This window comes from Genypterus blacodes, unplaced genomic scaffold (assembly GCF_046128005.1).
Source record: "Genypterus blacodes isolate CSIRO-AG114 ecotype Tasmania unplaced genomic scaffold, CSIRO-AGI_Gbla_v1 ptg000076l_1, whole genome shotgun sequence".
Taxonomy (NCBI): Eukaryota; Metazoa; Chordata; class Actinopteri; order Ophidiiformes; family Ophidiidae; genus Genypterus; species Genypterus blacodes.
The window spans coordinates 7,704,809-7,731,282 of NW_027466885.1; the positions used below are offsets into that span (position 1 = coordinate 7,704,809).

The 26,474-nt window shown below is 43.7% G+C and overlaps 1 protein-coding gene across 1 annotated transcript in view; it reads right to left on the bottom strand.

Annotated features, from left to right (window-relative positions):
• rttn (rotatin) overlaps nt 1-22,280 on the bottom strand; it is a 30,236-nt gene extending 7,956 nt beyond the window's left edge. Inside the window, exons 1-41 of the mRNA XM_076158157.1 lie at nt 22,131-22,280; nt 21,630-21,817; nt 20,872-21,061; nt 20,651-20,740; nt 20,463-20,553; nt 20,138-20,252; nt 18,180-18,330; nt 17,009-17,177; nt 16,354-16,544; nt 16,003-16,118; nt 14,919-15,086; nt 14,597-14,809; nt 14,173-14,285; nt 13,945-14,071; nt 13,498-13,623; nt 13,242-13,358; nt 12,488-12,627; nt 11,865-12,036; nt 11,677-11,776; nt 11,075-11,160; nt 10,339-10,456; nt 9,701-9,797; nt 9,542-9,607; nt 9,223-9,414; nt 8,220-8,462; nt 7,421-7,577; nt 6,517-6,683; nt 5,757-5,976; nt 4,676-4,804; nt 4,425-4,535; nt 3,998-4,156; nt 3,698-3,775; nt 3,350-3,548; nt 3,157-3,248; nt 2,979-3,066; nt 2,418-2,619; nt 2,144-2,234; nt 1,577-1,727; nt 1,321-1,458; nt 471-652; nt 171-276 (exon numbers count right to left, since the gene is read on the bottom strand). Coding sequence (XP_076014272.1) covers nt 171-276; nt 471-652; nt 1,321-1,458; nt 1,577-1,727; nt 2,144-2,234; nt 2,418-2,619; nt 2,979-3,066; nt 3,157-3,248; nt 3,350-3,548; nt 3,698-3,775; nt 3,998-4,156; nt 4,425-4,535; nt 4,676-4,804; nt 5,757-5,976; nt 6,517-6,683; nt 7,421-7,577; nt 8,220-8,462; nt 9,223-9,414; nt 9,542-9,607; nt 9,701-9,797; nt 10,339-10,456; nt 11,075-11,160; nt 11,677-11,776; nt 11,865-12,036; nt 12,488-12,627; nt 13,242-13,358; nt 13,498-13,623; nt 13,945-14,071; nt 14,173-14,285; nt 14,597-14,809; nt 14,919-15,086; nt 16,003-16,118; nt 16,354-16,544; nt 17,009-17,177; nt 18,180-18,330; nt 20,138-20,252; nt 20,463-20,553; nt 20,651-20,740; nt 20,872-21,061; nt 21,630-21,817; nt 22,131-22,161 — 5,680 coding nt within the window. The 5' untranslated portion in view covers nt 22,162-22,280. The remainder of the gene's footprint in view (nt 1-170; nt 277-470; nt 653-1,320; nt 1,459-1,576; nt 1,728-2,143; nt 2,235-2,417; nt 2,620-2,978; nt 3,067-3,156; nt 3,249-3,349; nt 3,549-3,697; nt 3,776-3,997; nt 4,157-4,424; nt 4,536-4,675; nt 4,805-5,756; nt 5,977-6,516; nt 6,684-7,420; nt 7,578-8,219; nt 8,463-9,222; nt 9,415-9,541; nt 9,608-9,700; nt 9,798-10,338; nt 10,457-11,074; nt 11,161-11,676; nt 11,777-11,864; nt 12,037-12,487; nt 12,628-13,241; nt 13,359-13,497; nt 13,624-13,944; nt 14,072-14,172; nt 14,286-14,596; nt 14,810-14,918; nt 15,087-16,002; nt 16,119-16,353; nt 16,545-17,008; nt 17,178-18,179; nt 18,331-20,137; nt 20,253-20,462; nt 20,554-20,650; nt 20,741-20,871; nt 21,062-21,629; nt 21,818-22,130) is intronic.
• Nucleotides 22,281-26,474: the final 4,194 nt, after the last annotated feature.

A 26,474-nucleotide genomic window follows, 5' to 3' on the forward strand; every position in this document is an offset into this window, starting at 1 on the left:
TCAACGACAACAATGGTCAGCAAATTCACTTTTCCAGAGCCTGCACACAAACAGAAGTTACTGTTGTCATGATCATAACAAACGCGTACTGTGGATAAAGGATAACTTAATCATTTCTAGTGCAGAGAGGAACTCAAAAATACGGAATACCCGGGAAAACCGGTCTCTACCTTTAGCTGCGTGGTGCTGAGCTGTGGAGCTGCAGGCCAGCAGAGCCATCAGAGCTTTGGCTGTCATCCTCTTCAAAGGCTCCTGGGGGCTCCTCTTCTCAAAACCCTGAGGAGCACAACCATCATCTCACACAAACCCCAAACTAAAGCACCAAGGATCCAAATATATACCGATGAGGTATGTGGATGCTTGAACAAAAGTACTAATCAAAGCCCTATCACATCGATTCAGGGCAAATAAGTTTTGTACCATTCCTCCGTGGTGTGTGTGTTCCCAAAAAGATGTCTCGGACCGCCTACCTGTAACAGCAGTTCACACAGCTGGCTGGCTGAGGGGCCATCCAGGATGTCAGACAGAGGGGTCGCGACCTCTACGCCCTGCCTCTTTGTTTCCTCAGAGAAAAGTGTACAGAGAAACTGTAGCGCCACCGTGTGGAGACGCTGGCCGGCGACCTTCTCATCCATGCACACTGATAAGGTTCCTAGAGAACGCACACAGAAAATAAACAAGAGTGCATAAACGGGACAACAGTGTTACAATTACAAAGACAATATGGCAAACCTGCTGTTTAAATCCTTGCAGAGTTTGATATTTGTTCACACACCGGAGCACAGAAAATGCATTGGTGGAGCACACGCACACGCACACGCGCACAGATCATTTGTATGCATATGCAGACACACAGGTGCTATAAAAGGTACACACACATAAACGCGCACACACAAAAGGCTCAGCGTTCATCTTTTACTGGACTCATCAGATTTCCCTGTTGCCCCATTAATCACAGAGGATGATGGGAACGAGGCAGAGGCGGCGTAAGGACACGATGTAATTATCTGATCCCAGCATCTGTTCAGTGAAGTCGTACAGGCTATAGCGATGAAACAAAGGTGTAAATTTGATTGAATTTTTTTGCCCAAGAATTAAGGCTGAATAAGTGCCTAAAATACTAATCAGGAGTATTTAGCAAGATGCTGTTATTTAATAATAATCATCAAACTCTTCAGATATTTGCTCTTAAACTGCAATGGAAGGGTTAAATAAAATCAAAATGCACAATAGTTTAACAGAAAATATGTTATTTCTTCAACCTAAATCTGGATATGTCATGTTGTCACTTTGACGCGCTCACACAGAGTGAGTGGGTACCTGCAAATGTCTGCCAGTGTCTCCCCAGAGCGGCAGCGACAGATGGGTACACTGCTGAGCCGTCCCTCCTCACCAAAGTAGCCAGGAGCATAAACACGTCTACCCAGCACTCGCACGCCGCGTCCCGGGTACCTGCATCTGAAGAGGACAATGGGGAGCAAGGATTCATTTTATGACACGGGGCCTCGGCAAAGTCACTCTGTCTGAAGTAGAAACGCTTCAGAGGGAGATGAAAAGGTAACTAAGAAAAGCTCACCCAGGCTTTTGGTATCCAGCATGAGCACTGTCACCAGAGTGGTCAGCAGCACTTTCAGGAAGTCCATCTGGCCAATCAGCTCCTGGCTCACTGTGACACATGACTGCAGCAGCTTGGAGAAGCTGGACGTGAACTGAAGCAGGGTGATGAACTAGAAGAAGCAGCGATAAAAAGAAAAAACATCAATGCACGCGCGCACGCATGCACGCACACCCCCCCCCCACACACACACACACACACACACACACACACACACACACACACACACACACACACACACACACACACACACACACACACACACACACACACACACACACACACACACACACACACACACACACACACACACACACACACACACACACACACATTAAATGTAAATGATGGAAAGTGGGAATAAGTGCGTTTGTATTTGGAATCACTTAAATGCAAGGAGACGGCTCAACAGTAACATCCTGACAGTTTTAGTGCTGGAGTGAAATTGAAACTGTGTTGTTTTGGGGTGAGATATAATGGCATCATTGTTGAAAAGCTTGTCTGCACGGTGTCTCTGTTGTTCCTTACGTGGCTCTTGATGTGTTCTCTCTCCCCCGGCAGGATGTTGTGCGTCTTTAGCTGCCTCAAACATTTCTCAACGGGCCACGCATCCAGCAGACTGAACGGTAAAGGGAAATAAAGTAAATGTCGGTTGTTATTTGAGCTTCAGGACCAAAAAAACCTGTGTTTCAGTTCACTACTTGTTTCTCCCGTTGCACTGATGGTTAATACAGTGGGGGGAAGAGTGTTTTCCAGTACGTCTTTGTTAATGATGTGGGCTGGATGTCATGCGGCCTCATACCTGGCCAGCGCTTGGAGGAGCTGGCTGTGTCTGATGGCAGTGAGGGTGAAGTCTGGCAGAATGGCCAGAAGGTTAGCCAGCAGGCCACAGTGGGCCGTCAGGAGGTCAGGCGTTACCATGACGACAGGTTCTGCCAGCAAGGGTTCACTCCGCTGCGAATCCTGCGAGAGAACGGAATCGCTCGCGTCCGTGTCACTCTGGCCTGCGAGACACAGCAATAACCGGCTTATAGAGACACATTCCCCATTGGCTGACATGTTGAACCTCATCTCTGTCTGCGACTAAAGACACTATGACAACATAATCAAAACATGAAACCAGAGCACGAAACCAGAGAATGATCCACTCCTTTTGGGATTGGAGAGGCAAGACAGAAATATAAATACACAAACAAGGGAATAGATAAAGTTTATTATAGTCAGAGGGTAACAAATGGAAATGTCATTGGTCAGCAGGCAATAAGCATGAAATAAACTATGGTGTGCTCCTATTACTGTGAAGCACATGTGCACACACAGACACCATGTCTTTCTCTCTCACAGACACACATTCTCTCTTTACCTTGAGCCATCAGTCTGTTGGCAGGAGAGTCTTGTGTGATGCACAATGGGGATGGGGCGTTGGGGGTGTGTGGCCCTGAAGCCCTGATCTGTCAAGTAAGCATAATGACATCATAATTGCATTTTTGCCATGTGTAAGTGTGTGCGCTCTTGGTTAATAGTAAAGCAGAGTTGCCAACCACAGTGCTGGAGGTGGAGAGGGAGCTGGAGGGTCTGCTGGGGTTGACAGTAGGTGCTGGGGGAGCACAAATCCACAGAGAACTCTGGGAATCTAGAAAAACATACACACATGAAGATATTTAACAGGTTGACCTCCTGTGTTTCAATATGAGGGAGATGAAGAGCACAGATAGATGCAGTTATACAGCCTACCTAACAACAAGCTCTCCGTTGGACTTGAGCCACTGGCGGCGGCTGTGTGGGGCTGCAGGGTGAATGTGTACCTGCCTCGGTAACACCTGGAAGCAGACAGAGCCACATGCTGGAAGTAGTGACAGTGGTAAAGCAGAGCCTGGAGTGCCGGAAGACCCACCAGAGACACACCGGACACCTCATCATGGACACAAGGGTTCTGGGAGGGGAGACGGGTGCATTATGATACTGATAACAATGGTCAGAGAGTAAATAAACCGCCTGCAATCAGCTTTGAGAACAATAAGCCAATTTAGGAGAGACTATTTTACTTCATCCACCATCAAACTGGTTGGTGGGACTGCTGACCTGCCAGTTGGAGTCCTTGGCCTCCTCAGCGTTGGCAGGCATGGGCATCACCAGCAAATTCTGCAGAATAAATGCAGCCTGGACAGGGACAAAAACAGAGAGGCGCAAGCTTAGATGGCATCAGCAACACTGCCATCTGCCTGCAGTTGGCTGATAACACAAGAAAGTCCAGCTCCATTGTTATTGGCACAGTTCAAGTGAAAGAAATGGCCTGTGCTTCAAAAATTACAGTCCAGGTTTTTCTATTTTCTGTGGATCAAGAGGGAAATATTTTGACCGGAGCCGTAACACCTCTGGTACCTCTCTGCGGACCATGCTGCTTTCCTGCTGGTCCAGGAGGATGTTGAGCAATGTGCCCCACAGCCCCCCGCTGATGTTCTGACAGCTGGCACACAGAGCGTCGCACCCGCTGGGCACCGAAGACAGAGCGGCGCCTAAACCCAAACTGGCAAACCTCACCTGCGAGGAGAGAGAGGAGACACGTGTTGTTGCTGCAGGGCTTGAGGAAAGACAGGGGGGCGGGGGAGACCGGGTGGAGTGTAAAAATGAATCATGAGTGTGAGGGATGTATTTTCTGTTTGAATTAAAAACTCCAGGGTTTATGACAGAAAGTACATTGGCAGAGATGGATTAGTGACAATATGGACTTCTGTCAATTCAATGTTACAGAGAGCCAGGAATTACACAATCTGAGGTGATATCTGGAGAAAACAGGAAGTGTCTGTACCTCTGGGTCTCTGTCCACCCATAGTGGGATGAGCCAGGCCAAACCCAGCTGAGAACCATTGGCTTCCTCAGAACTCGTCTCTTGCCCCAAAGACCACTGAGAAATTGAGTCCTGAGAAAAAAAGCACATGGTCCAAAATGTTTCCTGACATTGTAAACAAAGAGAACTGTATTGTATCCTCTGTAATCCTGAAATGTGTCTATTCAATTAATTCCATAGCCCCGCCTCACATTATGTCTTCTGACACTTACCTTGTCCTTGTTCTCAGCCATCATCTCATGGGACAGGTGGAGCAGGCAGATTATGGTGTTCTTAGTCACACCTTTCCCCATGAAAGACATGGAGTTGCCGCCCCACTCCACATAAAACGAGGAGATCACCTGCAAAATGAACCCAAAATAATGGAGGTTTTATTAAAGAGTGCAAATTGTTTTGCACCCGGTCAAAAACACAGCTGCCAAACCTTCAAGGTATTTGGATTGGTTATTGTGATGCTATGCTGCTCCAAGTGTGTGTTCTCCATGAAAACACTGAAGGCGAAAGAAGGAGCTCTTCTTTTTCAGTGGGTGATTACTGTATGTTTATAATGCAGCTCACTGCATCCAAATGAAAGCCGAATACATCTGAGATTAATTATTTTGCTTTGATGTGCCATCAGGATGTGGGACTACAGTAAAGAGCAGATGAAGAACAGGGGAGGCCAAGGCCTGCTGAGCTTTAGGGCCCTACAGCGCCAAGGTGGTGGGATGAGAGGTGGGTCAAGGATGTGGGGGTGAGGGCTGAGCATGAGAGATGGAAGTAGCCACCAGAGATTTTAGACTGAGAAAGAAATTAGCCTTCAGTCCTCGTTTAGTCTTAATTTAAGTCCATGAAACGTGACCACAACAAATAACAAACTCAACAGGGAAATGTGCTTTGTTGAGAGTCACAGGGGTTTTCCGTCTCGTGCAATAATAAGTTTGGCCACCTCTGTGCTTAGTACTGCTGTGCAAGCTGCTCTACACTGAGTTTACCATTCTCCATTATGGACGATTGAACAATGGAACAGATGGAATTGGCAAGGTTGATTACTCTCATCAGCATCTTCACAGTGTGGCATATCAAATCAATGCCAGTTTTACTTATTGCGGTTCATTTTTGGCTTGAATATAATGAATTCCACAGAAAGAACTGTGCTTCTGCTTTGATCAATTTCAGTAAGTTCTCTCATCTCCGCTGAGAAAGCAGGAGGCCTGGATACAAACATGCAACACTTGGACATACGCACCCATACTGTGAAGATGCCGAATTTCACACAGAAGCCACTTGTGACCACACAACAACACAACAAACCTCCAGCAGGCCACTGAGATACTTGGCGCAGAGGGAGTTGGGCTCCAGCTCTGGGGTGCGGGAGCTCCAGCCAGGCTGAGCTGTCAAGCTGACCATGCCCTGCAGTGTCCTCTCCAGGCTGGGCAGGCCATAGAAACGTGGGGCGTCAGACAGCCGCAGGCTCCGGAGCAAACAGACTGCCAGCTGGCTCTTGAAGGGGCCTGCTAGTGCCAAGCAAAGCCTGGACAGACAGGAAGGAAACAATGAGAGTGACAGAGAAAGAAATCAAATTACAAATTAATTCTATTGCATGAATCTGTGATCATCTTCCTTTTCTAAACAACAAGGCCAGTGGGAGGAACATCATCAGAAATTAACTGAATAAAACACTTCCCCTGCAGTATCGCCTCTACAGCCTGACAATATTAATCAATTTTCCAAACCCACAGGCAGGCTGGTGAAGATTACACACACTCACACAGTAATAATCATGATACTGTAATTTATTTTTCATCAAGGAAAATTGATTAATTTGAAGTGAATATTCTGGAATATTGCAAATTGAAGGGTTTTAGGAGGAAAAGAGTACCTGTGTGGCTCTGAGCTACGACTGATGACTACAGTCATGTTTATTTAATTAGCACACAAAACCAAATTCCTACCTCTCCTAGTAAGTCATACAAGGTTTATTTAGGGTATAAAAGCAATTACCAAGGTTGCAACATTCCACGAGAGGCGAGACGATCCGTCAGTCCAAGTGCATTCATACGCAGAGTGTTACCTGTCAGAGGTGTGTGTGAGGCGGAGGAGTAAGGTGTGAAAGAGTCCAGACAGCTCTCTCTGCAGTCTCTGGCTGACGTGGCTCTTTGGCTCCTCTGGCTCCGCTTGCCTCTGAGCGGGGGCTTGGGTCTCCACAGCCAGGAGCAAATTCAGGAGAGATGCAGTCTCCTGGAGAACAGAGGGACGGATGAATGGAGATCCAGGGTTGATATTTTTTCATTGATGCAAATATTTGTACTATTTTCATTCATCTTTCATTCATGTACAGTATTTGTATTTGAACGTTTTACAATTCTTGTTTTTAACCTTCCCATCAAGCAAAGACGTTACAATGAATGCTAAACGTGCATTGCTGATCTGATGTTGAAGTAGATTTGAATTAATAATTAGATCAGTCATTTAGCTGACACAATGACCTGCAGAGGGAAGACGAAGAGGGAGGCAAGCGTATTTGAGCAAATACCGCCAATATACGCCTGCACTACACTTAGATCAAGTCGACAGCATTTCTAACCAAGCAGGATGCATGGAGGAGCGAGTTAATGCAAGTGTAGAGAGCGACAGATGTTCCTGAAACAGCTCAGTAATTACAGAAAAATTGGAAGGGAAACGGAGCAGAGCCACTCACCCCTACCAGGCATACAATCTGAGTCTGCTTTAGCTGCCAGGGGAGGGTTTATTGTTTACACACAGATAAATGAGAAAAGCCAAGGTGAGACTGATTAAATCCTAAAAGCAGCTCTCTCGACTTAGTGTGGTGATTCTTCTCCTACGGCACAAATTCGAATTCTAACTTTGTTTTAGGAGCTGAGGAAATCATTTCTGCTGCAGGTCTGAGGTATTGGGTGAAGCTTGAGCATTGGAGAGATTCACGTCTTTCTTTACAAAGTGAAAATCAGGCTTACCTGGTCGAGGAGTAGCTCCAGTATCCAGCGCAGATCCCTGTCCTCCAGGTCGGACGCAGACTCGGCCCGCAGCTGTTTGAAGTAGGCATTTAAAAATGCAATGATGCCCACCAGCAACCTCTCATCCTCCACACTGGCTGGACCCACCTGAAGGAACCTGAGGGAAGGACGAGAAAGAGAGACAGAGAGCACAGAGACTTAAGGGCCCAAGGTAATATTATTCAATTTTCCAATTACAGAAGAAGTGATTAGTAAAAATTATTAGTCTAGTTGTCTTGTTTGTTTGTCTTGTTTGTTTCCAGTCAATTTTTCTATTTTAGATTTAAAGAAATACATTAGTTAACCAACAAATACAACATCAGAAGTAGGACTCATCAATATTCCAAAGAGAAATAGGCATCAAACATCTCCAAACATAGTAAGCATAGAAATAACTGATCCTGGAGGTGACCTGATAGTTTCAAATGGTTATGTTTTGAATGCCTCTTCAGTGAAGCTTTTCTGCTTTTGAAGGGAAAGTGTATACAGCTAAGATTATTACATTTAAAAGGCATGCAAATTTATGCCAATTATTCAAAGAATAAAACACAAAACTGGGTAAATATTGTCTGATAGAATTCGTTGGCTATGTTAGGAGAGACGTCTGCGTTTGTTAAGTTGCTGCTGTGAACAGAGAATTGTTCAACAGGCCAACAAGCTATTGTAATAGCGATAATGATACTTTCCCATAACCTGATTATTTAAATTGGTAATCATATGAACATACATGACTTAAAACCTGAATTTGTTTGTAGTTTACCTGGTCAGAGCAGCTTTCCAACTGAGAGACTGCAGCGTGTCTCTGCAGCTGTGGATGGGGACGTGAGGCAGGGACAGATTGTCAATCAGCAAGTACAGACTGAGCCTGGAGAGGGCAGAAGTCACAGAGCTGTGTCCTGCTGCCATGGCGATGGCCTGGATGCAGTCCTGCAGCCCGGTGGGAAAATGCATCGCCTGCAGCGACACAAACTGCGCCTCCGACAGCTGCAGGTCGGCGTGGAATCTGGAGGAGCAAAGCCAAAAAGGTTAAACGCTGCTGATGGGGTGTTGGGATTAGATTTAGAGAATTATCTACAACTATGACAAAAGATCTGTCTGAATGATGTCATTGCAATTAAAAAGAACACTCACTTTCTGGGCTTAATGAGAAACAACAACATTTGCAGAGGTTTAAAAGTTGTGCATTTAGAAATACTTTACATAAAAAAACAAAGCCCCAGGTATCTCTCAATTTACATTTCCCTGCAGACTAATTCATCTTAAGAGAAATACGTTTCTCCCAATTAAAGCACTGTATAAAATTCAGTTTGATCCATCTACCGTGTGCTTAAAACTTCTTTGCCGCAATCAAGCTGGTTAGAACCGTGTGAGACATTCTCATCTGTTTGAATTAGGTCGCATTAGAAGTAAATGAAGACAGATGAAACACAAGACGCCCAGACTCCAAAACTAATTCTTCGCTAAAACCCTCCACTAGAGAGACGGTTTAACACTGTGCGATTGTAGAGGAGTGATCTGCTGAGGATCCTTTGGTTCACTTATAGTTCCGATCTCCAGCTTGTTTGGTTCATTAAACCAAAACAAACAGTTTCACAATTATCTAAAGAGACCGACACCACTCAATTCTTTATCCCGTTCTTTTATCCACTACAGTCAGACAAAATTTACTTTCTGCCAAAACAAATGAAAAGTGACTCTCAGGTAATAAATAAACACAATTTATATGGACTAAATGCAACGCAGAAACCTTTTTAAATTCGTACCCAGCAACATCGCTAGAGATGCCACGCAGATCCTTGAGAAGGTTGTCTATCCCAGAATGCCATGCAATGTTCCACGCCACCTGCAGGGCTTGGCGGGTGGGAGCCAGGGTCAGGAGGTCAGAGGAAGGGGTCAGGACACAACAGTATGGGCTGACAGCGTGATGAGTCGCCGCATGGAAGGGGATGTTGTACCTGCAAGAAAAGAAACAAGAAGCACCGAAATGCTGTGAATACTGTTTAAGAAAAGGGATGAAGCCATTGCATTGTGGACATCAACTCGCCCACAGTTTGACCCTCATTACTTCACCGTTCAGCTTACCTGCGCGTCACCGACAGCGGCAGGGAGAACGGCGCAAGAGTCGCGTCGGTGCAGGATTTGTCCGACCTGATTGGAGGACAGAAATGCGGTGTAAAGGATGCACGCGCTGTTAACGGGGAACGAGGCTCATTCAGGCACGACGACAACAAACACACTCACCACGTTTCGATGCTGGCGATCTCATCAAACAGCAGCAAACTCATCAGCACAGCAGCCTCACTTCCATTACATTTGTTTTCCTTCAATATCAAGGATGCTATGAAGAAAACACAAAGAGACAATTTGCATTTAACTTTACCCTCGACTTAAATTTGAGTCAAAACAAACAAGTGCACTCATTTTTAGACAGAAAATGTACATAAAGCCTGTTTTGTTGTCAATTTCACACAGAACTCCAGTTTATTATCCCACCATAGACGACCAATAGGTGCGATTTGGTCTAGGTCCGTATTTAAATTGTGCTTGCTCGGCCTTTGCGGAGGCACGCTGTCTAATGAGTCTCTATTTTAAAATCCATTGCTTGATGTGACTCACAAAGTTCTTTTTTGCTGTGAGCAATAGAAGCAAAAGCACGGCATTGTTTTTGCATGTGGATAAACAACCTCCTGGTGTTCCACGGAGCTACACAGTAATGAGTTGCATCATACTAACATCCCACTTTGCAGTGTGACAGCATGGTTAAGAGCTACGCATCCATGGCTGACTTGTCATCTTTTTTTTCCCTCTTTGAACGTGCCCCCGAGCTGCACAACATAATGCGTGGAGTTGTTACTTAATGAGTTGTCTTGTGAACGCACCCCTGAGCAACGTGAGGAGCAGGAGGTTGCGCTGTGCCAGGCTTCGCCTCAGAGACGGATCAGCGTACGCCAGCTTCCTCAGGACGCAAACACACGGCTCCAACAGGCAATCCAAGCTCTGGGGAGACACGGCAACATATGCACTCTGTGTATAATTGCGAGGGGAGAAAGAAAAACACAAGAGCACATATTTTCTCGAACACACACAAACACAATCTTAGCCTCACTTCTCAAAACCATTAACCTGAATTCAGCGACCAAGTTCCAGACGGCGCAGGTGTGGCGTAAACGTAGCCTGCAGCCGTGCCTCTAACACACACGCTTGTTAGCGAGTCGCTCTCCATGCCCCCACCGCTTCACCTCCATGTAGGCCGTCGTGTTGGACAATTACCCCTGTTAGCATCTTCTAATTCAAAGACTGAAAATGACGAGCAGTAACTAAAGGGCAAAAGAAGCACGACTGATCAGGCCCTGTCTGACACTATTAGCGCAGGTCATTGTATCCTTTTATTATGCATGCCTCATCGAGTTTCTCACACATCTACTGGTAAAGTACATTCTCACATGCATACATCTAAAGGAGAACAAGCACACACAGAGCACACACACACACACACGCAGACCTACATACACACACATATATCTGACAGCGATGCAGGATGTTATTCTTGTCCCGACACCAATTAATTCGGTACACATCGATTTTATCACGTTGCCAGGGCAGGTTTGTTTATACCTTGTTGCCGTTTACACTTTCGGTGAGGAGAGAAATGACTTTTTCAGTTATTCCAAGGTTCTTCAGCACCGGGTGCATTGTTGTGTCTGCAGGGAAGTGAGAGAACAATTCAATATGCTGACAATAAACATTTGCATACTGCTCAAGTATTTGCTCCTCTTGTCTGCCTGAAAACATATGGCGGCGGCGAGGCACAAACACTGCAGCGACGGCAAAATGCAGTTTTCACAAGGGGAACAGGCTCACTTATCACACAGACGGTAAACTTGTTGATTTCATCACATGCATAGCCTCTTCCTCAATCTGATTGGCTTTCCAAAAGTATGTGCTTTATAATTTGGGTACGCCGCCAGGGAATATCTCGATCAATATCATCAGCCATTACAGAGATGAGCGCGGATATCAGTTGCTCTCTGCTTGTCCACTTAACTGTGAATCTGCGACTTGTGGTGAATGAAAAACACAGAGATAACGTTGGGATTTAATGTGAAGCGAGAGGATGAGGGGAATACAGAAGCAGGCGCCCCGAGTGGAAGACGTCGGGTTGTTTTTCTTTTTAAACTTCAACGCGTATGTGGAGGATTTGAAAGAGACGAACGTACCTTGCAGCACAATGGTCAACTGCTCAGCGGCCGACCTTCGCAGGGACATGTCAACCGTGTTAGAGGACAGGATGGAAAACAACTTCTCCACCGACTCCACCTGTTCAGCAAGAAACACGTGGACTCACTCAGACACAAATCTCTCTTTTCGTCTTTTCGTTGGTCTGAGGTGCCTTTTACAGCTGTACCTTGAGGACGGACTTGTTGCTGGAGTCCAGCGTGATGTTGACGATGTTCCTCAGGCAGAAGAGAGAGGAGATGGAGGAGAGCACAGGCGGATCCAGGTCAGGTCTGACCGCATCAGCCACCTCGGGACTGGTCAGGTGGGGCAGGATGTGTTGCACCGCAGCTATTCTCACACTGTAATGGAGAAAGCAAATTTAAGCGCAGCTTCTTCCCGGATCGGACAGGAAAATTTGAATGTTTTGTTATTCGTCTTGGCCAAATGTCCCACATTTCTGGTTAGCCAGAAATTGAGCAGAGCACATCTACCAGCCAGTGCCTGTTGTTAATTTCCCACCTCTATCATTATTCATAGATTGGGACTGGGCAGCTGTTTTACATAACCCTCACTGAGAGTTTAGATGAGTTGATAAGCACATCAGCTGACAGGAACAGACAGCGATAACATGTCTGTCCCCTGCGTAATATTGAGACTCTCAGGTGTACAGAACCCCCGAGGCCCAACGTGAAATCCATCATGCGCACCACAGAAGTAAGCATCACATGTCCCTCACATGTACACGCAGGACATGCGGGCAAGCGAAATGTAAACATTGACAGAAGAATTTTCCCGCAGCCCTGGACTCACATGGAATGTTTGGTGAAAAGGAGTCGGAGTGCTGCTTTCAGCTTGGCTACGCTCTGGAAAACAAGGTCTCCTGCCAGGTCCGACACGTCACTTATCAGCAGGACACAGTTTCCCAGTGACTCCTCTGTGCCTGCGTAACCCTGCCACACACACACACACACACACACACACACACACACACACACACACACACACACACACACACACACACACACACACACACACACACACACACACACACACACACACACACACACACACACAGAAGAAATACATTATTCTCAGACTGTCTCGGCATACAACGGGATGAACAATGGGGAATTGGAGCTACGCAGGCGAACAGTAAATGAAAAATGCATCGCTTTGATTGCAGCGTGGTTTCATTTCAGCTCTTGTTGACATGTCAGGCTCATTTCTGAGTGGCCTTCGTGAATTAAATCACACTTGACAGCCTAGTCAAAATCTCATGTATATTCATGAAGGCTTTCCTGGCTTTCCATTGCCTGAAACTGAACAATTAATAAAAGCTTGTTTTTTTCCCACCCAGAGAGAAAACTATACAACACAGAATATGCAGATGAGTGAATAACACATTTTTTCCTTCTCACTGGCAGCTCAATACGCAGCTTTTCTGGTCTAAGAGTGCGAGTTAATATTGCACTTTTGATCACAGCCACGTCACCTTCCCTCCATGGATAAAATGTAATAAGCGCAGAATAGGCCGCCGCCGCCTCTTGAGCTCTGTAGTACAAACCTGTAATATGGGGACGACTGGTTGAACCGCCTCATTGAATCTGTCCCATGTTGACGCGGCCATCGTTAATCGTCCCTTGAGCAGGAACAGCAGGACGTCCTTGGCAGAGGCGTTCACCTGGGGATTACAAGTGTAAGTGCTCGAAACAATCTCACCGCCTTTTAAAACTATATAAACACACGTCCCCAGCTATAACAAAAGGTCAAATCCTTTCAAACACAACACACACATATTTACACACAATCGCTCAGCCCACCTTCTCTGCAGAGTCCTGGAGGCCAAAAGTGCTTATTTCATAAAGGACCCTGTGGTGGAGGAGAAAGTGGACGCCACTGCAGGCTCCTTCTGCCAGCCGCGATGCATTCTGGATACCGAGGCACTCCTGGGGGTATAGGTAATCACACCTGAGCACATACTAGTTTATCTCTATTCTCTCACTCGTGCACTCAAACGAGGGCTTCACTTTACTTTAAATATCGCTCTGTACTGCAGACAGCTTTAAAATGTTAAGTGGGTGTTTTTTCAGGCCCTGCCAAAGACCTGTAATTCAGTCATCTTAATCCTGCCGATTTACACTCCAGTCCCCCATCTACCAGATGCACATTACAGCCACGATAGATTGCCTGGTGTATTCTTTAAAGGCAGCCATTAACCTGCGCAGTCGTTTGCCACTGACTGCCTGTATAAAATGGTTTGCTCTGACCTTGACCAAGATTAAAGTGCGTGCGTATGCTTCCGTCCTGACAGGCAGTGAGGGATGGGACAGCAGCTTCAGGAGAAGTTTCTGGCTCTCTGTTTTAAGGAGCGGACTTGGCTGATCAAAGCTCCACCTGATGAAGATGGCAGATGAAAAGGAAAATGAACTTGGGGCGCATCGGAACAAGCACTTTACAACAAGCCTTTACGACGCAACAAACACATTTTGTCTTACAAGTAAGAGCAGATGTGAACACACTCCTTGACAATGGGTAAGTGCTGGTGGAATGGTAGGCCGTCTACAGCTTGGTCTGCCAGTTCCAGTAACTCCAGCCAATTCTTTTCCCCCTGGAGGAAGAAATAAATCAACAAGTAAATAAAATGCTGGCACTGGCCCACAGGTTAAACAGATGGTGTTACAAACTGACGCTGACGGGGCAAAGGTTTTAACAGTTACACCAGCATGTGTGTGTGTGTGTGTGTGTGTGTGTGTGTGTGTGTGTGTGTGTGTGTGTGTGTGTGTGTGTGTGTTTGTGTTTGTGTTTGTGTGTGTGTGTGGGGGGGCAGAATTATCAACAACAGAATTATCAACAAAAAACAGGATTAGTATCTCTCTGTATTGACAATATAAAAGTGGCAAACACCGTACCACACCGTACCTCCGCTTGTGATTCCTTAAGGAAGTTAGCAGTGGATTCCATCCAGAGGGCAGCACGGATTACCCTCCTGTAAAGGTCATAACTGTCCGAGTTCACCTGTTCCAAGTAGGCCACTGCTGTCTCCTGCACACTGGGCAAGGCATCCCCCAATGAGACATCCAGGCACAGGTGGAAAACAGCCACTGCAGTGTTCTCTGGGAGATTATCACTAGCCTGTTAAGAGAAAGAAATATTACCTTCCTTGTTTTATGGAGCAGCAGTAAAGTCATTTCAGAAAACAATTTTGCATAATTATGTAATTTGGTCACACAAGCACACACACCTTCTCAAGGGGGAGGATAGTCTGAAGCAGCTTCATCGTGAATACGGCTGTGCCTGCATAGGCTATTCTGTGGTGCACCTGAGAATTGCGAGGAATGTCTGCAGAAATGTTCCGATGGTAGCTCAGTATGTCCCCCAGACGTTCCAAACAGGCTTGCAGCTTCTCCTTCTGCAATATACACAGTTATAAATGTAGACGTACGTGCACATGCCCCATAAACACACTGACACGTGCACATGTGCTCACATCAAGTGTGTATTCACATACAGCATCCAGACACTCAGACTCACAGTTACTGGCTGGATTCCAAGAGCAAAATTGTTCATTCCACGGGTACAAAATTGAATGTAATCAGATTTAAGGTTTATTTTGGGGAGAGATACAGATCCTCCCTGTCTCGGCATGAATTAATTGGAACAATCTATTCTCAGCGACTTTGTTCTTTGAGTAAAACATTAACAATAGGCTACACATGCCAGCAGGGGGCAGTAAATGCACTGTGCATTGCTTGACTGGCGAGAACAGTTTGGCGTATTCCCATAGGAAACACCTAGAGGTCTGGCACATAAAACCTGCTCTCCACATAAAGATGACAAAACAGTTCTCAGCCTGCAGGGCTGTGGGCATGTATTAAACAGCAAAGGGCCAGAGGGGCCTGGGCTGGACAAGTGCATAAGTCCCCCCACAGAGGAATATACTCTTTAAACAGTCAGTGTGGATAACAAATACCTCCGACAGTAAAAAAAGGAAAAAAAAGAACACCAGTTTAACACAATCCACTGTGTAGACATGTAATAAATGAAGACATTTACTAACCCAACAATGCTGCACAGGAATAAACTCAGGGGTGCAGACACAGGCACACATGTATGCATGAGAGTCTCTTTGTACGCATCTTAAAGCCTTTGTAATCTTATATAATTCATTCAGCTCTATAACATGCCCACGGTTCTCCTTGACAGTTGAGTACCATATGCCGGTGTGTCTGTGGCAAATTGTCTGGTGGCCAAGCTAGTTCCCCTTCTCAGTGAAGTGCATCCATTCATCTACATAAGAAGCTGTCATGAGTTGTGTTTTGACTTGCCAGCTCCAGCCCCACCAGGCTGGGATCGTCCCACACCAGATCACAGACGCTGTCCCCAAGCAGAAGCACGGCGTCGCCGAGCAGCTCCAGAACACGTTGAAACACGTGTGAACCCTCTAGGAGACGAGACAGAAATAGAGAAACGGATCAAGGGCGATGGAGATTTTCAAGACCAAAGAACAAGCAAGTGGGATGTTTGGACAGCGAGTGTGATTGATTTTCATGAAATATTGCTCCATATTTCCCTCCAAAGAGCAGCGACAAAATAGAGCAATAAGCCGACAGTGATTTTAAGATAAAATATTCCCTCCCTTATTTACTAAAACACGAAAAGACTACAATGACTGCTACCAGTCTTAAGAAGTGGGATGGCGTCTTCCATGGTGGCAACAGTGAACTGTGCCAAGGTGAGCTGCTGTAACTGCAGCTCCAGGTTATCCTCCACTCCCAGGTCAGGTAACTCCAAATGGGCCACATCTGCAGGTGACTGGGGTGTCTGTCTGAGGGCCCGGACTGCAGGTCCACCTCTGTGAGAGCTGCCGCTGGATGGATCACGGACAAGAAGAGAAGAGGAGACCATGTGTACATTCAGTATGTGCAGGTTGAACCACTCAGATAAAAACAGTGACGTATGAAGTGTGTAGGGATGGATCATAAAAACTCATGAATACAGCACCACAGGAATCCATGCTCACTTTTTAAGCATTTCAGACCAGCTGCTCGAGGGCTAGTGGAGTGATTCACATTTCAGGATAAGAAAAGCCAATTTCATCATCAAAGCAACAAAAAAATACCAGAGTCCCAGGCTGTTTTGTTTCATTTTGAAATGAGTTATCGGTTATTTGTCCGAGCATTGAAGAAGGACTAACATGATCTATTTTGTGCACAGCTCTCAGAAGATTGACGGAAGCTAAACCAAGAACAAAGAAAAAAAAAAAACAGAAAGTAAGAAAGGACTAAATAGATGTAATTTTGTTCATCAAATTTGGGTTTCCTCTCGACACACCTGTTGTAAGCTGCATCTCCATCTTGGCCGTCTCCCCTGGCTCTCTGCCCCCTGCGCCCCACCACAGAGGGCCGAGGAGAGCACTCTGCCGCTGGGGAGGAGGCCCGGGAATGCTGGGTCTCCCGCGCCTCCTGGGAGTAAGACAGGGACGAGTTCTGGGACACTAAATCTAACCAACAACGGCAACAGAAGAAAAAAGTTCATGTTAACAGAAACAGTTTGAAGCTGAGGGAATAGTTGAGATTTTTGAGTCTATACCCATGCTATACTCATCATTTAGTAAACAGATTTTATTCAGTTTCACAGGCTTATCCAGCCCTCACAGGTCAAGCTTATTTTTGCAATTTAATGGAGAAAAACATCATGATCAACAAAACCAAAGCAATACCCAGACCTGTGTGTACCTCTCAAAATTCCAATGCAATGCTTGTGCTGCATAATCAAATCCTCAGATATCCTTCTATGTCCAATACATCACAAATACATGCGTTGATTCATTATCAATAAACTGCTCTCATGCTCAGCACTTGTTGCTTGTTGGCCAGCAGTCTGAAAATATGGGTGGATACCTGGATCTTATTCACGGATGATTTGATAGATTTTTGTGTAAATCACTTTATAGCTGTCCCCCATCAATTGCATCAAACACATTATGGCAAGCTGTGTTTACAATACGTTGAAGAGGCTGTGAATCTGAAATCTCCATAACACTTGTGCAAGGTTGTGGGTGCATTTACCAACACACAAGGTGATGTATGCCAGAAGTTGGGTGAGCAATATTACTGGAGCCCAAAACTTGTATTAAATGATGTCTTGACCTATCAGTGAGCTCCACAGTGAGTGTCAGGCTGTGTTGCCATTAATCTGCTGAACCGTCTAACATTCCATATCCCTGCTTTATTCTAGTTTGAACTTCTAGACCTGCACACAGCCACCGAGTACGTCAGTTTCTCAAACAAAGAGCGGATACACAGCGGACTACAGGCTCGCACTGAACTACGTTCGGTTGGCCGTACCTGCTTGATTGAAACTTCACAACATATAAATAATGGCTGAACATAAGTGCTACGGGTGCAGAGGCAATTTGTCACCACCCAAGGCCGTATTTCTGCATTTAAAAACATGGTAAGATCAGCACTTCAGTCTCAGGTCATAAAGAGTAGAGTGCCACCTTGCTTTGCCGAGTAGAAACTGGGGTCCTGATGAAAGCGTAGTCTTCGCCTCAGCCACACGCAAAGTTGCCGTAGGCAGGAAAGAGCCTGCAAGCGGAGGTAGCTCGTCTCATCTTTACCTGAACCCAGCCTCAACAGGGACAGAAGGTTCTGGAAATAGAAGCAGAACGGCAGTGTCTTAGAGAGATCAGAGCAAAGTAATGCAATCATTTCATTTCATCATCTTTGCTAAGGACTAAGAAAGAGGGTCCAAGCTGAAACAAGACACTTTGATGGTGTACAAAAAAGGCCCAAACTTCAGGAAATAGACATCTGGAATTGAATTATTGGAGTGGTGACTTGTTCCTAGTTTAAATCCTCTGGCCCCTGCAGCTAATGATGTCGTGTGTCTGAATCCAAGTCTTTTCATGTATCTTAACACCTCGAGTAACTCAAAGCTGAGGCAAGTGAAGGTGCTTGTACTGAAGCATTTTGCGAAAATGGTTTTGCTTTTGATGATGGGACGTCTGGATGAGTGAATGAATATGCTGAGACTGAGAAAGATGGACTATAAAGCACTGTTGTCTTTCTGTACAGTTTTGTATTAACAAAATGGAAAACTTTCTCAATGACAGGATGTTTGGAAATGTAAGGAAAACCAGGAGAGAATTCATTAAGGGTGGCAGGATTATGACTGACCCCATGCGTCTACTCAACCCATATGAATTCAGTTACTTTAAAAGTTAAAAGTTGCCCATTTTTACAGCAGAGAGGGTCCCTCATTTCTGGTTAGCTCTAACTTTGCCAAAAGCACTTTGACCTTCTTATTCACAGCGTTTGACTGGTGGGATTCCTCCAAACCCTCGGGCAGGCTGAGGACGGATCTAACTGCTTTGGACAACCGTGGCCAGCGTCACAGCAACTTTGATTGTGTAAGAAGCCAAAATAAAAAAGTAGCTAAAATGTATCACCAAGGCCTTTTCTGGCGCTCCAGGAGGAACACAATGTCTGACTCTGTCCCTGCAGCAATCTAATACCTGGTCAACCGATGTAAGCCTCTGGAGGTCTCAACTACTTCAAGCCCGATCAGGGACAGAGATTTATAAATTGGTCTTTTGTTCAAGGACACTATATGACAGGTTATTATTTTGACATAGACTAGAGTGGCTATCCTTTAAATTCCATTATTGTCTGGTTATACTCGCCACTCTCACCAACCTGGACCCTGAAACTGACTGCCATGTATCATCAAACAGCTGTTCGCCATGAACCAGTAAACCAGCAACAAGTAACCATTTTAAGGTCAGGTCAATGCAGAAATTCAACACACTGCTAACTAGGATTAGTAATATGCTACAAAATGAAAACTCCATATGAGCTTTACACCCTTACAATCGATGGGGCCGCTTCACTACGCAACCAATTTATCACTCTTTCTGTCGGACACAGGTTTCAGTTTGGCCCTTTTGTGCTCACCTTCTAAAGGTGAACAGCATTGGTGCACATACAGATATGCACATTTATAACACTACCATTACATCTTCATTCATCTCGTGTGTGTTAAAGGTTATGTCAGCATGTGCATGCTCGTCTTGTAAGGGCTTTGAGTAGATGAACTGAATGGAAAAGGACGTGTGCAAGGACAAGGGTCAGCAGACTGGAGTCAAAAAGGATTGTGTGGGTGGCATGGATGGTTTGGCGGTTAACAATGCATAAAAGAAGGAAGGTTCTAGGTCTAAATCTCAGCCCTGGTCCTTTCTGTTGGCAGTGTATGCTTGTGTGTGTGTGGGCTTCCTCTGAATGTTCCAGTTTCCACCCGCTGTACAAAAACATACAGTTCAGAGAAATTATAGCTTAAACACAAGTGTTGTAGCCTTTGTCTGCAATGTATTAAGGCCGTATTATAATATTATAATTCATAGCAACAAAAACAGAAGTATCAAATTGTAGTTTGAGTTAATAAAAAGAAACACTGTACCTTTACAATACTTGGCCTTTGCAAGAATATTTCAGCAGGAAAATCCTGCATAATGACATCACACAGCAGTTCACATGTGGTCCGCACTAAATTGGGATTGTTGCTCCTCAACGAACTGTTTCAAAAGGAGCAGAAAGAGACAGATATTTAATATGCAGCAATATCTTGTACAATAAATTTATAATCAGCCATTGTATTTTTACTTCACCTGTTATTAGATTTTAGATTTTTGTTAAAAAGAAAAAGTCTTAGCAAGGTAAATGCCTCAGTGCTGAAACCCAGCTATTGTTTCAGCATATTATGTGTACTTTATGTAGTATCTCACCTCTCATTGGAGGAGAGTATGTGTCTGTCTGTGTTTGTTAAAGTCAGCCATGGAAACACAGAAAATTTCAGACATCTCACCGACTCGTGCACTGTAAAACACAGGCAGATAAATGATGCAGATACATAATCGGGAATTGACACAACAAATCAGATAGAATGGCTTGAAAAGAAATAGCTTCAAAGTACCTGCTATCTTCTTAGGGGGGACGTCTGTAAGGCTTTGCATGTTCTTCTTGAAATAGCCAATTTTAGGAAAATGCTCTTCAGGTGAAACAACTGGAGGGGGTGCAGGACAGACACATGATTTGTTATGACTAAAATATTAGATATTTCTTACACGCCTCTGTAAATATGATTAGGAACATAAATGGTTTCAAGCACAAACATTTGTTTTTAAGTTGCAACACCTGTTGGAGCTGTGTCTCGCTGTCCATGTGAGTAGAACAGTTGATGACTAGGGAGTAGTTCTGGGAGCTGAAACAGCTGGTCCAGGGTTCCGTCAATGACAGCTCGCAGCCTGGGTTCCACATTAGGAGCCAGCTGGGTGAGAAAGTCCACCACCCCAACGTCTCTCAGCATCTGGGCTGCACTGGGATGCTTTGGAGGTGTCACAGCAGACAAAGGAAATAGTCATGAAGAAAAGATCAACTTACATTGTATATTGATTTAATAGTGAAATTCTATCGCTAGATGATCATTATTGTTATCAAAAATTACAGTACAAGTACATAGAAGAACAGTTAGTCAAATTGAGAAATCCACTAGAAATCAAATTATTTTATAGCAACTCAAATAAAAAATAGACATTTAAAAAGCTGAATTAAGACCATGTAGGTTTCCAAATATGTATTTCAAAATGCAGAATGTAAAACATATTGGCTTCCTTGTATGGGAGCCTTGGAACCTGTCCAGCCTTTAAGACATTGGATGTAGCATTGGGGTAAACAAATAATCTTGACTTTACTGTACCACTGTCAATTCTGATATTTGAAGCTTAGAAATGTGTTTTTGCTGCAGATAAACCTTAAACTTGCCATGAAGCCTGATCATGTTTGTTTTTTCCATTGAATCAGATCCGTAGTTTATACTGATACTACAAAGCTCAATGGGGACTGTTTTCCTTTGCTACACTTCCAAAGATCTCACTACTAATCCATCCATCTACCTTTGATAGAGTGCTGAGCAGTTCAAGGACCTCCTCCTGCATGGGCACCTCGGGGAAATTGAACCATTCTAGAAGAAACACAAACAGCATCCTTTCTTGGACAAGGTCAGACACGGCGATGAGGGAATGGTCCAGTTTACACATGATGCTCTTCAGCGCCCGAACTCTGATCTCCACCAAAGAGTGACCTGAATTGTACAGACAACAAACAATGTATTATTAATATAATTCAGAAGAGTTTCGGTAGTGACGTTTTGTTTTAGCTAGCAAATTAGCGATATGATGTTTGGAAGAAGTCCGGAGACGTTTCACTGACTTATTAAGCAAGGAGACTATTTAGCACTATCCATACTGCATACTTAGTTTAACTTAGTAAACAAACAGCGAACGGTGATACAGATAACACTACAACTACTATTACCTTGCTTTAAAGCTAAAGAAAGTAACGGAGTCTCGTTAAGTTGATAAAAAGTCAGCAGCCTGCCTAACACAGCACCGTACCTGTTTTCTTTATAAGATGAGAAAGCTCCATATTCAATGTTATCGTGTCCCCGAGTCCATGAACTATACAAAACGTAATTTAATGCTGCAGGTTCAATGGTTTCGTTCAGATATTTTTCTGCCCGGGTTTGTTTTCAACAAACCCGCCAGCGTCACTCCACTTCCTGTTAGCACACGGTGCGTTTGGGGACTACAGGAAAATTTCACACTTAAATAGCGAGATTAGTGTAATAGTGTATTTCCAGCCAAATATGTGGACATTACAGATCTTTCCGACATTACGGATCTTTGTACATTTTGTAATCTAAAGAAAGCAAGACTCATATTTGACAGAGTAATTGTTTCAAGCGGATACCAACTTTTCGTTTATACTAGTTTCAAGACTTATGTTCACAAATACCGATTTACCGTTCAACACCAAACGCATCTTACTCACTTTGCACCCATGTTACCTGATTTAGTCTATTTCATGAAGTTTTCAATGTTCCATAAAGTTTGGAAGATTTGTATTATAAGAGATGGCTGTTAGACACCACATTATAAAATAATTAATTTAAATAAAGTAATTCCATGTGTTAAATTATTTACATGTATCTTAATGATCGTTACCAAAGCTGCAGCATTTGTCAGCAAAACAAATGCTGTGTGACTTATTCTTGTCATTATGCATGAAATTCACAGCAATCACATACAATTGATACTTGTCTTGCACCCCCCCCACATATCACACACAAACACACACACACTACAGGACAGCCATTCTACGGCGCCTGGCAACTCACCAGCTACCAGTCCACTTACTTGGTCCATACGGGACTCGAACCGGCGACCATCTGGTTCCCAAGCTGAATCCCTATGAACTGAGCTACTGCCTCCCCTATAGACAGGTCTGTCCAATTCATAAAAGGCAATGATATAGTTCCAAAGAAACCAAATAATCTGGTTCCAAATTGTAGGTACCTGGGTTATAATTAATTCCTGCAAAATCATTTGTGAAAGGGAATAATATGTGTAATTGAAGCCAAATTGTTTTTACATTTCTACATTGAAGACTACAATGACATCAAGGGATCTCATATTTGATGTTCTGCCATGTATACTTGATCAGCATTCGTGGCGCGTTTGATAATGACTGAATATTTCTGAGTGAACTTTTGAGACTAACCACATTATCTTGTCATCAAATAAAGACATGTTCGCAAGGATCAAATATGACAGGTTATGCCTTTTCACACTGATGTGACAGAAATTATTTTTATATTCCCTGTGTGACTTAATTTCCATGACATGTCACACTTGAGAAGTGAGGCAGACATGATTTTATCAGCCACAAGGTGATAATTAACCAACTTAGCAGATGATAACTTAATAAAGAAATAATATAATCACATCATTAATGTAGGCCTTGTACTGCCAAGAGTTTGAGTTGTAGAAGGACAAAACCACTTTTGCATTCACAGTCCTAAACTATTTAAGGGCAGCATATTCTGTCAGATATTTTCTTTTACACTTCAGGCTACATTACTCAAATGTCAGAAACTTTGATGCCAGGTTGACTCTCTGTTGGTTTCTGGTGGTTTCATGTGAGATCATGTGTGGTCATGTTGCCCCTGAAGTGAATGTTTTGTGCTGACATTGTTGCAAATTGTCATCTTTACAATCAGTAATAATATATATAACTTTAGAGACAAGCTTCAAACACGGAGCTAAAGCACAACATAAATAATTTCATCAATACAGCTTATTAGTACAAATAGAAGATGCTGAAATAAAGTCAATACTTTCACTAAATGTGTTGAAAAAGCTACAGGGCAAAGACATTTGTTATTACCCTTACAGTCTTTCAAGTTTGAAACAAGGTCAAATCAGCTAATTAATCATGTCATTATTGTAATGGTCCAAAACACAGCACTCCATATGGCAACAAACACAAGGAGTTACCACCTGCATTATAAATGTGAAATCAAGGGTGACATTCGGAAAGACTCAAGGAACATTATGGAGCAGCAGCAAAAATGTATTCATTGTTTTAACCAGCCAGATATTTGGCTCGAGCTCAAATATCGATGGCTGACTCATTACATTGTGTGTGGTGTGTGCCCAGCTGGTGGTATTGTAATTAATGCAAAATCTTTGAAGACCTCTTAAAACAGCTCCCTGAGAGGAGAAAAGGCAATTTGAAGGAGTGATTTGCAAAATAAATCTCATATCTGCTGAAATCACAAGGTGATAACAAAACAATGAGGCAGAGATGTGGGTATTATATGTGCAGACTGTGTTTTTGGGCAAAACCTTGCAATGTTATTTCACATTCATTCCTGTAACAAAACCCAAATGGTCCCACTGGCTCTGTCACGGTTTGACATGCCTGCTGTACCCGTCTTCCGCTCCGCTGCAAGTGTTGAGGATATGAGGATGGGCACAGAGGGGCCCCCGACAATCCCCCAACGCCGAAGAAGTCAAAGGACTGAGTCAAACTGAAGCGCGCACATAATTTATGGCTGATGCAGCATTTGAAATTAAGATGAAACACGATGAACCTCCCCACATGTCGAGGTATCTCATTAGACTGCACAACCTACCGAGTGTGTACAATGTTCCATCTTGACTTGAGATTCAATGTTTTGAGTCATGCTTATACATAAATTCAAATTGTGTGGAAAAATATTGATCCTGGGAGGCAGAAATGCTCCCAGGGCAGTTGTATGTTGTACTCCGGTATGTCAGATAACTTCTTGCAGAGACTCGGTTCTCATCAAACTATTTCGGCAAGATTTCACTTATGCAAAGTATAAACGGCTCGCTCATAGTTTTTCTTTTTTCCTCCTCTCATCCTGTCAGCAGTTAGGCTGAGTGTTTATTAGTTTTCACTGTCTAGTAGTACAAATATCACAGAGGCTAAACTTTGTTTGTCAGGTCCAATTTAGCTTGTAGGGACATTGTATCCAAGGTTGCCAATGTCCTTGGTGCTATCTAAATGCCAGTCCTCCTTCCTCCTGCCTCCTCTGCCTCCTACACAACCCCTCCCCTCCTGTGCCAACACATCAAGTGAAGGCAGCCCGATCAACCCTAATAGGCCCTGGTAATTAGAGCCTTTGCATGGTGCCTGTCTGCACACACAGCTACCCTAAGCAGGTTGGGGAATGACTGCCATACACTTGACAGTGTGGAAAAAAACAATGTAATGTTCAGTGTATGAACCAAATTAGCCTGGCAGCAGTAAACACAATCTACATTAAAACAATACTGACACCAATTAGGCAACCAATGTATCATTTCAGAGTTGTAGCTGCTTTCTAAGATACTTGAACTTGGAGAGGCAACTTCACGCTTCTGGAATACAAATTAAAAAGACTTAAGTGTACAAAGGCTGAGGGATAATTGTGTGGTCGCCCAGTTGATATCTGTTGCACAGGATGAAAGCTAATGTGGTGCAGAAGTTATATTCAGACATTCGCTAACAACAAGAGAAAATGTAAAAGAATATGGCCTTTAATCCAAGCAAGTATCCTGTTGTGAGAGAAATAGATACAGAGCGATACAGAGATAGACAAATTATTTAACAACCCAAAGCCTTTACAAACCTGACTCACAGATAACAACAATTTAAATCACTTCATGGATCTTAAAGCTGCACAGTCAGGGGGAGGAAAAGAGCACAAAACAACAATTGTTCAAAAATACAAAATGATTTCAGGCTGTCAAATTAATGTGGCCTCTGTAAATACTCCATAATACTCATTCTTCATTTCTGTTGCTTGTGCCGCACTTTAATACTTAAATTCATATTCACATGATATCAATTTCAAGTTATAAGGCGTCTTTGGTTATCAATGAAAAACTGCTGAAGATGTGTCATCAGTGTTAGTCGCACACACCTGTACTTCCTGTTCATTAGTTTAGGCTGCATTCACTGAACATTAACTATGAATGATGTAACCGAGGAGTCGCACTGGAACAGTTATGATTTACTCAAGAGCTTTTCTGTGGCGAACAATATTTACTTATTAATTAATAAATGATAATAAATAATTATTATGATTATTAATAGCCACTCGTGCATTTTTCAGTTTGTATAATATTATTTTACATGTTCAGGGTTTCGATAGTTTACATTTTTATTTTCTATTTTACTTACGTTATTTTTATTTATCTTTTAAATGTACTCATTGTTTAGTTTTATGCTCTAAACGCCACAGAATGCGATTTGAGCCTAGGGAATTAATAACAATAAACGTATTATCTAATATCTAATATCAAGGTTTTCATACTAAAAAATTTTAAATGTGTATTTTTTTATTTAGATAATTTTAATAAGAGTAAGCCCTGGTTGCAGAGAGCGTG